At 46.3% G+C, this 15,930-nt stretch overlaps 1 protein-coding gene across 1 annotated transcript in view; it reads left to right on the forward strand.

Moving 5' to 3' along the window:
* NGFR (nerve growth factor receptor) overlaps positions 1 to 15,930 on the forward strand; it is a 59,543-nt gene that overhangs the window by 11,594 nt on the left and 32,019 nt on the right. The window contains exon 2 of the mRNA XM_033169826.1: positions 12,137 to 12,275. Within this exon, the coding sequence (XP_033025717.1) occupies positions 12,137 to 12,275 (139 nt within the window). The remainder of the gene's footprint in view (positions 1 to 12,136; positions 12,276 to 15,930) is intronic.

Raw genomic sequence — 15,930 nt, forward strand, 5'->3', positions numbered from 1 at the left:
ACAATGCAAACAATACCCATTCCACCCATTACAACATAAACATACCTTAGACCAGGCATAGGCAAACTCCGGCCCTCCAGATGTTTGGGACTAACTACAATTCCCATCATCCCTGACCACTGTTCCTGTTAGCTAGGGTGATGGGAATTGTAGTCCCAAACATCTGGAGGGCCGGAGTTTGCCTATGCCTGCCTTAGACACTAACTTCTGATTCTTCTCATTGTACTGTTTTGCATTTTGTTATCCTGTACACAGTTCGTTATTGTTTTTTAGTTTCCCCATTTCTTATCAAGAATATTCATGGTACACTGTCTTTATGTTTCAAGATTCATTCTAGATCTGCCAGGAGTTTACCATTATCACAATAGTTTTTAAGATATTCTTTAAACATTATCCACTCTTTATTAAAATTCTGTATCGACTTTCCTCTTAATCTCCCTGCCACCTTTGCGAGTAAGTAATATTCTATCAGTTTTGCTTGCCAGTCTGTTTTTTATGGGGATGTTATCACTTTTCCAATTCTTTGCTATCAAAATCCTAGCTGCTGAACTGTTTTTATACATCTTTGCCAATTTGGCTGGTCTTAGGTAACCCCTTGTATAGGTATAGCATCTTCATTACATTTTCTCTGAGATTGTAACATGCAGTGAATCTAATTTCCTCCTTCCACAGCCTTTCCCACTCATGTATATATTGTGTCCGATATCTTGGGCCCACCGTTGTTCTTGACCTTTCAACTGGACTCTTGCAAAGAGAGGAGTGCCCTTTGTAAAGGAGGGACACGTGGCCACAACACAGAAATACAGTAGCAGCGTTTCCCAAACAGGACAAACATCCTTTTTTAAAGTAATATTTATTAAAGATTTTCCAATTTAAACTAAATTACAATACATGATTAAATTTTCCAAACTCCCCCTTCTCTCACCAAGGGGAGCAAAACAAAACAAACCCCCCTCTCACTGAGGTAATTATCAATTCTTTCCCAATTTAACCAATTAGCTTGTATGCATCATCTTTACAGACTTCCCCGATCCCCCCTGTTGAATTCCAAATTAAACCCTAATTCACAGTTATCGCCAATTAAGTCTCCATGCTACTTATACATTCTAACATTTTTCTTTAACCTCTTTACCAAATAATTATTCATCTGATATATCTTATTTATAAGTTTGACATATCCTCTGCTTCACAATATTTCTGAACCCTCCATAGCCTAATTTCAATTTCAATAGATTAACACATTTTAATTAATTTAATTTTAACTCTTCTCCCCCCCTTTCCTCCCTCCGGTCCCCAAAGTTTTGACTGTTAGTTCCAAATCCTTAACCATTATCCATTACCATAGCTTCTGTCAAAACCATAAACAAAGAGAATATCCATACAGACATACATTATCTCAGCCCACCCCCACCCTCTCAAATTCCTGAGCCCCAAAGTCCTGGGAAACTGGCTTCTGCTTCTTTCTTATCTCATGTGTCCTTGAAACTTTTTCAACATTGTCCAAGCTCTGTACAGCTCTCCATAGTTCTTTCTTCTTTACTACAGCTTTCCCATTTTTGCTTCTTTTTCTTTTGACCCTTCTCACATTGCTCCTTCCTTTTTGTGGGTTGACTCCATTTAATTTTCCACCCTGGATTTTCTCATCTTCTGCATATGTTGTATCCTCATAACTTTCATCATAAGTCATTGATCCATTTTCCTGCAAAGCCAAGTCCAAAGGTTCTACCGTCCCATTTAACTGATTAACTTTCACTATTAAATTGTGCAAAAGTTCCAAAGTCTTTGTTTGAAATTCCAAACAGGACAAACATCCTAAACCTTTATCCTGAGCCTGAGAAATGCAATCAAACTGGGGAATGTGCTCCAGCTCTGCAGGCACTTTTTTCCAACCGTCCTTGTGGATTTTTGTTGCTCAAGTAGAACGACCCTCAGGTCAGAAATCACATGCCCAGGAAAAAACAAAACCTAAGTTATGAATACTCCTCCCACCCGCCTGTTTTAGAGATCTTGAAAGGGGGCAGGAAATCACAGTAGGTTGTTATATCTGACTGAAGTGGCAAGGGAGAGGAAATAAAGAGATGAATCAATTGACAAGGAGTTAGTTACGGCCTCAGAAACACCCTCAACTTCCAATGTAGGGGGATAAAATCAAAGCCATTCTCCTCACCAACCCCCCCCCCCACATTGTAGCTGTTACCAGAGCCGCCTTTCACATTGGTGTTAGTGGTTTGTTGCGCCAGGGTGCCAGCCTCTCAGGAGCGCCCTAGCGAGTGGGAGAGCTGCACGGCTTTGCCCGCAGCCTCTCCTTTCCCTGCACACCCGCCAGCTGCGCCCTGCCAACTATATGGCTGGTGGGCGTTCAGCTTCCCTCCCAAGCCTCCGCAGGAGGAGAGCAATCCCCGCAGAGGCTTAGGATGGAAGCTGCACGCCCTCTGCATCTGCTAAAGATGGCCCTGCTCCTAGTCGTTGTGCTCCTCTTGCTTCCTGGTGAAAGGCGGCATGCAGCTTTCCTGGGCTGCCTTCTCGGGCTCCCCGACACCGGAGAGCATGTCCTCCAACACATTTTCCTGCTTGAGTGTGGGAGGCAGAGGACATTTTCCACTGCCCCCTCCCTTGTTTTGGACTTGCTAGGGGGGGGCGGCACTGGAGGGATCTTTGCACCACGGCGCCGGATATGCTTAAGACGGCCCTGGCTGTTACTGGTACTTATTGTTTAGATAAAACATTGAATAATTTGCCGTACAAATTATTCACTCCCACCGCTGCCCAGCTATGGAGGCTGCTACGTCTGCCCATTTTACAGATGGGAAAAGGGAGGCTGGGAGGTGGTGATTTATCCAAGGCCTCCTGGTGACTCCATGGAAGAGGTGGGGCTTGATTTCCATGTTAAATAGTTCACATCACAGGCCAAACAGAGTAAGGGAGGGATGGGTTTATTGTGCTGAGGTTTACTGGACCTGCAAGGAAACATTTGTGAACAGGCAACTTTGTGCGACTTTTTAAAAAGTCACTTTGAGTTTCATTTTTTGGGGGGAAATGAAATAAATAAAAATAATATCTGCATGGTGGCCTCCAAAAAGGTGCAACTGTGAAAATGGGAATTTGCAGTGACTGTGTCTTTAGCCTCCAAGTTGCACATCTCTCTGTGTGTGCACAGTTTGGCTACACACAGTCCTACCAACATGAATGAAAGAAACCCCCTGGGTTCTCTAACTCTGACTTATTTCTTCCTTGCAGCCTAAAGACTGCAGTTCCAACACCTTTTCTGAGCATTCATAAGCCCAACCCCTTGTGCCCCTACAAAGATGGCTTCCTTCCCCCGAAACAGCACTTGCCTGGTTATTACAATTGCTGGGTGGGATTTATGTAAGGCGCCCCTATGGAACGACTTCTTGCTGCATGATTAGTCATCATGAGACACAACCCTTCCTCCTCCACTCTCAATTGTTTTGTGATGCCCCTTAATTTATGTTCAAAAATATTTCCAATTGCCTCGAAGCTGTGAGAGCTGGTGTACCGTAGAGCATATTTGCCCAGAAATACAGTCAAACCTCGGCACCTGAGCGGTTCTGTTTTTGAACGATTCAGTTCCCGAACGCTGAAAACCCGGAAGTAAACGCTTTGAATTTCAAATGTTTTTCGGAAGCCAAACATCCGATGCGGCTTCTGCTTGAGTGCTGCGCCTCGGTTGTCAAACGTTTTGGAAGCTGAACGCGCTTCCAGAATGGATTACATTCGACAGCTGAGGTTTGACTGTAAGTCATGTTAAGAGGGGGTTTAGGCTGCAATTCTATATGCTGTGGCAAGTGGATGGAAACCTGTTACAACCTAAGGACCACACTGCATCCTGAGCAACCTCGCAGAGGCCTCCTGTGCCCAGGTGTGGGCGAGGCAGCAGATGTGATTCGGACCCCCGTACAGTAAGCAACAGTAGAGTCAGAGGTGTACACATGCACGAACACACACACATGACGCTCTCTTCCATCTTATTGCACTTCCAGCCAGGCAAAAGCAGATGTGGAACAGGGATGAAGAGAAGGGTGGACTGGTGAGAGTCTCAGGGGTCAGAGAGGGAGGCATTTGCCCCCCCCCAGCCTAACCCTGGTTATCCATTCCTCCCCTTGGTGTAGCTCCCAATGAACTTGGCCAGGCTTACTTCTGAGCAGCCGTGACTGCAGCCTCCCTGACCTAAGGATCGGGTGGTCTGCTACTTGATTCTCGCCTCTGTCAAAGATCCACCCATCGGCCTTCATCAATTCCCTCTTAGTTTTAGCTCCCCATCTGTGATATGGGTGTGTGATCAGGTTGGCCCGCACTACAGGGTTGTCGTACCACTACAGAAAACTATGTAAGCGGCCGTTGAAAGCACATTACATCAGGTAATGTCTGTGAAGTGCTTTTAGCACTCTGTTAAGTATATATACATGCCAAGCATTATTGCCGTGTGCCGTAAAACTCCGGGGGAGGAATGCAGTCTGCTGCGGATTACTAAAGTGCTTATACAGGAGTGTTCATGTAGACATTTTTGGTTTAAACTGCAGCCAAGCATTTCCCTTCCCCAACTCCCTTTTATTTTCCACTCAAAGGAGGTGCAGATCCCAGTTCCTTCTACAAACGTTCCTTCCTCTCTCCCTTTCATCTGTCTTCCTCTCTGTCCACACACATATAATCTCAGAAAGGCTGAAAGGCACCTGTGCCTGCTTCGATTGCTGGGGTGGAAAGTGAAATATTTAGAAGTTAACTTGCAACATTCATAGGGGAAATTTCCCTATGATCTCCGAGAGATAGCTGGCAGTGCAGTCGCAGGAGTGGATTTGGGTTTTGACACTTAAATGTAAATTCCGAACTGGGAGGGTGTGGGTTGTAGCTAAATCTTAGCCCTTCTCAGAGTAGACCCATTGCAGATAACGGAGGTGAATAACTTAGGTCCATTAATTTCATTGGGTCTCCTCTGAGTATAACTTTGCTAGATACAAACCTGTGCGTGCATGAGACTATGACTTAAGTATACAGTTTACTTTATTTTATATATATATATGTTAGATTATTATACTGCCCATCATCACAAGATCTCAGGGTGGTTCACAAGATTAAAAACAACAACCAGGTAAAAGCACAAATAAATAATTAAAACAAAACCAACAAAATGACATTCCCCCCTAGCTCCCATAGAGTTACCACATGCTTACTCAGAAGCAAGTCCCGCTGAGTTTGTGAGATTTACTCCCACCCAGCAAAGTGTGTTTATCATTGCAACCTTCATTTCTAAAAATGAGAAGGACCGAGCTTGAAGTCTAAAACCCAGTGACTGCTCCCTCTTTCCCCCATTTATGCGTTGGTCCTGGCTGTGGGTACTTAGGGATGACCTCTGGCAATGAAAACAACCAGACCAAGTTCAAGGTGTGGCCATTAGCATCTAAAGCCCTTAGCAGCTTGGGACCATTTAACTTGCAAGATCGCCTTGCCTCAAATATGCCCACTCGACCGCTTTTATTTACGGCACTGGCACCTAATACTCATCCTGCGTGAGTAAGAAATCAATATTTTAGTGTGGCGGCATCTGGACTTGGGAACTCCCTGCCACTTGACATCAGGCAGCTCCCTTCGCTATACCCTTTTTGATGCCTGCTGAAAACATTTTTGTTTAGGCCAACCAGACATGTAGGGTGTTGACGTGTGTTTTAGTTGGGTTTTTAGTTTTTAGTTATTAATATTTTAAAATCATTGTTTTAATTTTTTTAATTTATTTTTTTTTAATAAAAAAATATTATTTGATTTTCGAAAAGAAAGAAAAGAAAGAAGAAAATAAACATACGTCAAAAGATCATACAAAATCCACATATCGAGATTGGTCTGAATCTCCTGACTCTCCCCCCCCCCCATACATGGGTCCTCTTAATTCTGTTTTCAACTGCATATCAAAACTTCTCCAATTTTTCATCTTCCTAAGTTATCTGTACTTTCTCTTACATTACAAGTGTATTTAGAATCTTGCTATTGTTTTGACCTGTTTGAAATAATTTTGTATATGCATTATAAACATTTCCCATTCTTTTTTAAAAAATTAATTGTCTTTTTTTATTTAAAACCCCCAATCTTTCAATTGTTTTATTCATTTTGTAAAGTGTGTTGAGGGTCGTTGTTGTTTTACAATTGAGTGGTATAGAAAATTCAGGAAATTAACTATAACTAACTAACTAACTAACTAATTAGGGAGTGAAAAGATCCTTCTCTTAAACATGATTACTTTATTGGAAGTCAATAGCACTTTAAATCAACCAGGTTTCTCTTTGAGGAAACAGATTCAAGTTGGGGCTGTGTAAACCCTCTGTGTGAGCTCGCACTTAGATTATTGTATTTTTACTGCCGGGGTGGGGAAAGCTGATTTGTGGGGGGTTTTCTGCCTCAGGTGCCACAATAGCTTGACTGGCCTTGGATAAACTTTATATTATGATATAGAGGCAGCGGGATGGCGGGGGCACCATCTGCTTTTCTGCCTCAGGCGGCAAAATATTTTGGGCCAGCCCTGTTGGCCTAACAACCCCCCCCCTCCATATAACCACCTCGAAGGGTAGAATGAAAGGTTTCTCTTCTCAGTTCATTGTATTTCTTTGCAAAGGAGGAGGAGGAAGAGGAAACCCCACTGGTCCAAACATGAGCCCGACTTAGAAAGCAATTAAAAGCTCAGCAAAGGTGTCTCTCTCTCCCTCCCCCCCCCTCTCCCCTCATTTTGTTCCACCTGTCAGAATGCTTTATGGGGTTAATACCTACGGCTTTGTCAACAGGAGTCGTGTTAATAGCAAGCACATTTGGATGGGCCTAATGCAGAACATGTGTCCTCCCCCTGAGAGTGATAATCTGTGGGGAAGGGAGGTCCTGGACTCTCAGGGAAAACCCAAAGCTGAGGTGTGGGGCAGGATGCAATCCTGCTCCAAGAAAAGCTGGTGGTGAAATGGATGTTACATTTCTTTTTACATGCTGTTGAGAAATGGATTTTGTGTGTGTGTATGCGAGAGAGAGAGAGAGAGAGAGAGAGAGACTGAAGAGGCAACACTTACTCACTTTTTACCTTCCTTGCTTGAGAAGACCTTCCTTTATTTACACAGCCTGTTGCACTTCCAGGACTTAATTTCTGCCAGCGGGGAAGCACTGGAACCTATTTTCATTGTGAGAGTCCAGTCCTGGAAAGCATTGAGGCAATCCTTTAATTTTTTTATTATCTGACAGGTGGATCTCTCTCTCTCTCTCTCTCTCTCTCTCTCTCTCTCTCTCTCTCTCTCTCTCTCTCTCTCCCCCTGATCTGAGAGAGAGAGAGAGAGAGAGAGAGAGAAACTGGTGCCATTCAATTGTTGTTGTACTCCAGATCCCATCAGCCCCAGCCATTGTGGCCAATGGTCAGGGATGATGGGAGTTGTACTTAGGGATGGGTGAACCCACCAGTTCTGGTTTCTTGCAGTTTCTCATGTTTTCCCGTCATAAATCCAGCTCCCCACATTTCCATGTCAGTTTATGATCCCCCCCCCTTATGTCCTTGTTAAAATTCTTCTGTATTTAAAGGCAAATTTCTGCTAAAATACAAGCTTGTGTGCAATTTTGCCTGATAGACACGTTTGCACAGCTATCTTTCCTTAAAACAACAACGCATGTCTGTATATTATTTTCACTTATATGCCTTTTGATGCACACTTCCCCTCAATATCTGCATTTTTGTGGCTATTACTCGGTTGGATTGCAAAATTCGGGAAAGTGTGTGTTTTGAAAGATGGATGTGTCTTGGTTTGCCCATTGTTTTGGAGAGTGCAAACCAAGTAGGTTTGCCTTTTAATGTGGACTGAACTTAATTCCTCTCCAGTCCCTAGCTGTAGTCCAACAGGATCTGGAGGACAGTAGCCTCCCCACCCTTGATTTCATTGGCCTTTTCTCATAAAGAGATCCAAGACGGCAAACAGAATCACTTCATAGAAGTCAAGATAGAATTAACAAAAAAAGTATCAAAACAAATAAAGGACAAAGAACAGAGTTGGTGCTGAGCATGTGCAGAGTGTTCACTCCCTCATTGCTGAGCAACAGCAGCCTGGTCTGGTCTCCCCACCCCACACACCTTGGTGGAGAAGTGATATCTGCCTGATATTCCTGGTTCAGGATGACCCTGGACACAAAATGACCCCTTACCTCGCTGGTCCTTAGTTGATCAAGCATGGTGAAGTTGACCACCCACCTGTGTTTTGCAGGCTGTATGTTTTGAAGAGAAACCATGGGTCAGTGGTAGAGCACACACTTTGCATGCGGAAGATCTTTGGTTCAATCCCTAGTACTTCCAGTTTGAAAGGTTCTTCCTTAAGTAACAGTGCTGGAAGAAACCCCTGCCTGAAACCTTGAGAAAGCTTTTGACAGAGTAGACTAGCCTACCCCTGATTTTGCTGGACTACAACTCCCAGCTCCCCTGACCATTAGCTGTGCTGTCTGGGGCTGATAGCTGTTGTAGTCCAAATATCTAGAGGGCACTGGCTTGGGGATGGCTGCGTTAGACTATGCCAGTGTTTTTCAACCACTGTTCCGCGGCACACTAGTGTGCCGCGAGATGTTGCCTGGTGTGCCGTGGGAAAATTACTTTATATATAGTCAATATAGGCACAGAGTTAATTTTTTTAACATTTTCTAATGGTGGTGTGCCTCGTGATTTTTTTCATGAAACAAGTGTGCCTTTGCCCAAAAAAGGTTGAAAAACACTGGACTATGCTGTCAGACTCAGGATAAAACACCTTTCTATATCAACACACCTGAGCTTAGGAGCAGCACGTCAGGGTTAAAGGGTATGACTTCCAAGCAGGCATAAACTTAGAAAGGAAGCACTGGAGAGCTCCAATAGAGGCTGGGCAGGGACTGTTGCCTTGTGCCCCTGTTTTTATTGACCAAAGAGAGAACAGGTCTGCCATTACTGCTACTCCATGTTTATCTAGCCTCAACAGCATGCTGGCTGCTCGTTTTTCAGGACTACTACTGAATCAGCTCAATGTGTATAATGGGGCATATAGTTAGCAAGGAATACTGTAGTCTGAGAAATCAATTGGCTGTCAGGGCTCATCCAGACTTCCTTTCGTGCACATTTCCAAGGTTTTAAAGCTTTGTACCTGAGCGGTTTTGTAAAATAATCCTGGCACTTTCCCCAGGAAAACCCACATTTTGCCACTGAATTGGAGCAAATGGCAGCCAAATTTCTCAGATTGCCGTTCGCACTGGTTTAGTGGTAGAGCGCAGCTTTTCCTGGGTAAAGAGCCAGAACAAACAAACAAACAACAACAACAACACAAACCTCTCAGACACAGAGCTCTGAAGTGCGGATCTGTGCCTGGAAAGCACAGTGTAAAAGGAAGCCTGGATGAACACTCAGTTTCAACACAAGGCCAATTATTAGCTAATTCCATCCCACCTGAAATTCCTGTTTCCCACCTGCCTAGCTGGATACAGTACTTACTGTAGCCATTCCCCAAATTGTTAGCGTGCAGAGGTACTTTGGTGCGCCGTGAGTTTCCTCTTAGCAAGCTGCCAGAAAAAAGAAATACTTTAGTAAATCTTAGTCCCGTCCTCCCCGAGCCCAAAACACCCACCCTGACTTCTGATTGGATCCTAGGATGTCCTGCTTTTTTGGTCCAGCACTCCGGCACGAATCAGTACCGAACCCAAAGATGCTAGAGGTGGTTTTTTTTAATCTCAAACTCTTACACCAATCAGCTGGCCCCCACAAGAGTTCGGGACCGGAAAAACGAGCGTCCCAATTTTGATCAATGGCATGTTGGAGGTTATGGAGTTCTAAGAGCGAGACCCAGGCCTGACAAGCTGCTGCTCTCCGAAAAAGGCAGCAAGCCAACATATAACTAAGCTTTAAAGCACCTGCTCTTCTCCCGAAAGAATTAACTCAGCTCTGCTGCAGACTTTACCTCTGCTCCACCCTAGAGGTTGCCTGCCTAACCACACAGCTCCTTGGACGTATTACTGCCTTGCTTGGAAGAGGGTAATATTTATTCGTAAGCTAACTGCTACTCCCGAGAGGCAGAAGATGCATCTAAATCCTCCCAGCACCAGATTATAAAGCACTTTAAAGTATACATTTTCAATTATTGGGCCTCTGGATTCCTGGGAAGATAATGTCCCTTCTGACGTTATGCGCTGTTCCGGAAGAATTGTGGGGAAGCAGGTCTGCAGTCAGTAAATCTATTAGTAGCATTGTCTGGCTTTATGACGAGACAAATTGCTTGGGAGATGGGGCATAAATCTTTCTCTTAGGCTGCAGTCCCCCCGCTCCTCCACTTACCAATTGAATTCAATAGCACTTACTTCAGAGTAGACAGGACTGCGTTGTCTGTAGACTTGCAAGGCTTACCTTGCCCTATTCAGTTACACTCCTTTTGACTTCGTAGACCAGACCTTGCAAGTCCAGCTAAAATAATTTTCTTAGGCATCAAGTAGGTAGTTGGGCTAGTTGACCCTTGGGTCCTATCCAACTCTACGATTCTGTGAAGTATTTAAGGCTTGAAAATGTTCACATGCTTATTTTTTTTAAAAAAATGTCTAGATACTTACAAAGCTAAACCCTTAAGTCTCAATGACAAACCCAATGGCAATAAAAGCTTGCTGAATTCTATAGAAGGTAAAGGTAAAGGGACCCCTGACCATTAGGTCCAGTCGCAGACGACTCTGGGGTCGTGGCGCTCATCTCGCTTTACTGGCCAAGGGAGCCGACGTACAGCTTCCGGGTCATGTGGCCGGCATGACTAAGCAGCTTCTGGCGAACCACAGCAGTGCACGGAAACGCTGTTTACCTTCCCACCGGAGAGGTACCTATATATCTGCTTGCACTTTGACGTGCTTTCGAACTGCTAGCTTGGCAGGAGCAGGGACTGAGCAACGGGAGCTCACCCCATCATGGGGATTCGAACTGCCGACCTTCTGATCAGCAAGCCCTATCTGTCTAGTTTTTCTGAAAGTGGTTTTCCTGGAGTGGTTTAGCTGTCAATCGCTCTTGCAAGGCAACTCTGAGAACTGTAGCTCTGTGAGGGGAATGGGCGGGGAGTTTCCTGCCATATAACACCGGTCCTGAAAGACCTACATTGACTTCCAGTATATTTCCGAGCACAATTCAAAGTGTTGGTGCTGATCTTTAAATCCCTAAATGGCCTCAGCCCAGTATACCTGAAGGAGCATCTCCACTCCCATCGTTCAGCCCGGACACTGAGGTCCAGCTCCAAGGGCCTTCTGGCGGTTCCCTCACTGCAAGAAGTGAGGTTACAGGGAACAAGGCAGAGGGCCTTCTTGGTTGTGGCGCCTGCCCTGTGGAACACCCTCCCATCAGATGTCAAGGAAATAAACAGCTATCTTTTAGAAGACATCTGAAGGCAGTTTTTAATGTCTGATGTTTTGTCATGTTTTTAATATTCTGTTTGGAGCCTCCCAGAGTGGTTGGGGAAACCCAGCCAGATGGGCGGGGTATAAATAATAAATTATTAATATTAATATTACGATGACTACTACCACTACTACTAATGCTCAAAACAAGCCACAGTTCCCAGCATTCTCTGGGGAGGGGGAAGCCATGACTGTTTAAAGTGGTGGTATCATGCTTTGAATGGTGTGGATGTAGCCAATATCTGCCAATAACTGTACAGGGTGCATGTGACTGGTGTCTGTCTAACCTCCCCGCAAACAAATCACGACAAAACTTAATTAACAGGTGGAAGTGAATCATCTCACCAGGCCCTGATCCAGCATGTCACTATTTGGCCTGCCTGGTGTCTCATAGGGCTCAGCAAGCATCGCTAACCATTTTTCTGCCTACAGGAACAAGTATGCCTGTGTTTGTTCATTTGTTACATTTATATCCGACCTTTATTCCAAAGAGCTCAAGGTGGCATAGATAGTTCTCCCTGCTCAATTTTTGTCATCACAACAGCCCTGTGAGGTAGGTGAGGCTGAAATATTGCGAGTGGTCCAAGGTCACCCAGTGATCTCCATGGCCTACAACCCCGGTTTCCCACGTTCTAGCCTGACACTCTAACCACTGCACCACACTGTCTCTGTGTTCATGCATCCCATTTCAGGAAGCGAGTAACACATGCCTTCTGCTTGCCTCTCGCCACAGGGCTCTGCGTGGGCCAAGGAGACCTGCCCCACCGAGAAGTACACCACCAGTGGAGAATGCTGCAAAGCCTGTAACGTCGGGGAAGGTGTTGCCCAGCCTTGCGGGGTGAACCAAACTGTCTGCGAACCATGCCTGGACAGTAAGTAACACACGAGCATCCTTTGCCCATCCCTGGAAAGTGTGCACGACCTTGTTGCTTGAAATCATCACCCCAAAAGGACGACCAAGAGGCAGACACAAGAAGTTCCACTAATTTTTATTTCTTTCTTTATTCAATTTTGTATACCATCCTTTACCAAAAGATCCCAGGGTTGTGTACAACATTAAAAACACATGACAGAACACCAATAATAAAAAGCGTAAAGGTAAAGGTAAAGGGACCCCTGACCATTAGGTCCAGTCGCAGACGACTCTGGAGTTGCGGCGCTCATCTCGCTTTATTGGCCGAGGGAGCCGGCGTACAGCTTCCGGGTCATGTAGCCAGCATGGCTAAGCCGCTTCTGTCTAACCAGAGCAGCGCATGGAAACGCTGTTCACCTTCCCGCCGGAGCGGTACCTATTTATCTACTTGCACTTTGACATGCTTTCGAACTGCTAGGTTGACAGGAGCAGGGACCGAGCAATGGGAGCTCACCCCATTGCGGGGATTCGAACCGCCAACCTTCTGATAAGCAAGTCCTAGGCTCAGTGGTTTAACCCACAGCGCTACCCGCGTCCCATAAAAAGCATACTGACCGACAAATAATAAAATGGTTAATAACAGTTCTCTGCTTGAAACAGTAAACGATGAAATTGAGATGACTCAGGTGCACTGGTGAATGCTGATATTCATGCCCCCTGCCAAAAAATAAATAAATTATCTAGAGTGGATCTGTGTTCACATATTTTGAATGGTCACATATTGAAGAACTTTCAAAATCTCAAAAGTACCTCAAGTTAACTATTCCACAGAATTTATCACCTGGGATCAAGTCAGACATGTGCTGTTCTGCACTTATCCTGCTCACGGGTTTCCCACAGCCATCTGGTTGGCCACTGTGAGAACAGGATGTTGGACTAGAAGGGCCATTGGCCGGATCCAGCAGGCTCTACTTTGGCTCTTCCTTGTTGTCCACCCAGCCGAGTATGGTCCACACTGACCGACAGTGACTTCCCAGGCCTTGCCAGATTTACCCGGAAGAGCAGAGGAGTAACTTGGCTCCCATGAACTCCCATGAACCCCACCTAAAAAAAAGGATCACTTTACCACACTCCTTTGTGCTGTGGTGCAGCATGCAGGGGAGAGAGGAGGGCACAGAAAGTGCCCTCACAACCCAGTGTCCTCACAACAGGTTCCCTCAGCGAGGCCACGTGGCTGTCACCTTCCCGAGCTGTGGGGAAGCAAGCCGCACCCGGGCTGGGCCTTCAGAGCTGCAGCAGTGCTTCCTTCTCCTAGTGGCCAGTGAAGGGATGCCTGGCCTTGGGTGGAACTCCTGCCTGGCAGAGCCGGGAATTCTCCTGGCCTGCGCTGGTCCTTCTCCGGGGCCTATCTCCTGGTGTGTGACCTTGGGCAAGGTATGCCTTGCTCGGCAGGAGCACAGAGAGGAGAACCACCCACTCGCCCAGGACCCGCTGGTGCCCACCCTTGCCATTGCGCAGCCAAGGAGAGGTGGCCGGGGATGGGCTGCACTTGGAGTCTCAGCCTGCTCTCTGCCGCCCTCCTCCTAGGCCTGCTGCCAAGCCCACCAAGGAGCACCAGTCGCCGTTCCCATAGGGAGCTTGCCAAGCTGAGAGGGCAAACATGGCAGCCAGTAGGTGAGGAGTGGCTGCCACGGGGCGCAGCGAAGTCTGCCTGTTGCCTCCTGTGCGATGCCCACAAGGAGGTTTGGGGGCACAATCTTTGTCCCGGGCACTGCCAACGCACGCTATGCCACTAACAGGAAGCTTGACCTCACTGTGACACATTTCCACACATATACTGTATATGTCATACACTCCATAGTTTGATAGGTTGTTGTTTTTCTGGCGCCCCCTTGCTCTAGGTCCGTGCCCCACTGGGGGCTGGTTTCACCAACCCCTAGGTACGCCTCAGTGGCGGAGATGTTGGGAATTGGACATGGGCTCGTTCGCATGCAGATCAAATGCTCTACCATTGCGCTACAGCTGTTCGCCACTCGACAGCCTTTTGTGGAAGGAACAATGTCTTTGATTAGAGCCCTGAACTGCTGCACCACTTGCTCAGACTTCTTTTCTTAAGGTCGAGAGTAAAGGGGCCTCGGCAGCAAGCGGCAGCTTTAAGATGCAAATATTTTTACATTAACAGCTTAGATGACATTTCACAGAATGAGATTTTGCTGCTGGCAGTAGCTTCTCTTTAAACACTGCACAGTGCTGTCAAGTATCCCGTTTCCCCTGGGATTCTCCCTTATTTTAAGCAGTTTCCCACTGCTCTCCCTTATTTTTTTATTTCCCTTAAATTTCCCGTTTTTAATAGAAGCAGCTCCTCCCCTGCTGGCCAGGGACTGGGTGGGAAGACCTCGCCTACTTGGAGAGAAAAGCCTCAGCCCTCAAAGCAAGTGGGAGCCGTTTCCCGTGCTTACAGGGGGGTGTATTCCTCCCCCTGCATCAGCCCCTATCCGTTGCCGCCGAGCCCCTCAGCCGGCCAATAGGGTTAGCTGGCGGGCGGAGCCTGGCTGCCTTTGAGCAGCTGCTGCTTCCTGTCCTGTTTTGGTGGGATCAGAGAAGAAGACGATGGGGCTCCATCGCACGGAGCACATGGCTGCCCTCCTCTTTGCTCTGCTCCGAGTCCGAGCCCGAGCCCGCTTGGAGTTTACATTGCTGCTCCGCCCACTTTTGCTTCTGGCTCCGCCCACCACTGACATGTGACTGTCCCCGGGATAGGTGAGACTGCTGATCCCTTATTTTCAAATCCGAAACTTGACAGCTATGACACTGCATGCAGATTGCATACCCTCCAATGTTTCTCCAGTGAAAATAGGGATGTGCTAATAATAATAATAATAATAATAATAATACCCCGCCCATCTGACTGGGCTGCCCCCCAGCCACTCTGGGTGGCTTCCAATATACATAAAAATGTAATAAAACATTAAACATTTAAAAAACCCTTTCCCTATATAAGGCTGCCTTCAGATGTCTTCTAAAGGCTGTATCTCGTTGGCTCAGGGTTCACATAACCTCCAACATTTCTCTGATGGAAATAGGGACAGTCCCAAGGAAAAGTGGGACATGCTGGGATCAAATCAGAAACTGGGATGGCTTCTGTAAATCCGGGACTGTCCCTGGAAAATAGGGGCACTTGGAGGATCTGTGATTCCAGGGTGTCTCTGGACAAGAGAGATGGGAGCTCCTAAGCCCTCGAAAGCAAGGGGGGGGGACACAAAGGTCTGGTTCTGCTCCACACAGCACTGGTTAAAAATAAACTAAAAATAACATCCCCATGCAAAATCAATGGCTGCTACTTAACCTCAGCAGAGAATGGCAGCAGAGAGGCTGGGTATCAAATACCAGGCTGATAATCTGACCTTGGAAGAGTTGCTGCATTGGCATTTGGCAGGGCAAGAAGGAAGGAAGGAAGGAAGGAAGGAGGGAGGGAAGGAAGGAACGCTACTGTGCTGCTTTTCAAAAAAGGAAGCAATCCTGCAAACTTTCATGACTGCCCAAGGTGCTCTCAAGGCTCTGGACATTGTGAGGAGAGTCTTGGCCCAGGGCAGGGGGGTCTCCTGCTACCAGATTCTATCTATCTATCTACCGTATTTTTCACTCCATAGGACGCACTGGACCATAGGGCGCAC

The sequence above is a fragment of the Lacerta agilis genome, chromosome 14 (genome assembly GCF_009819535.1).
Source record: "Lacerta agilis isolate rLacAgi1 chromosome 14, rLacAgi1.pri, whole genome shotgun sequence".
Lineage (NCBI taxonomy): Eukaryota > Metazoa > Chordata > Lepidosauria > Squamata > Lacertidae > Lacerta > Lacerta agilis.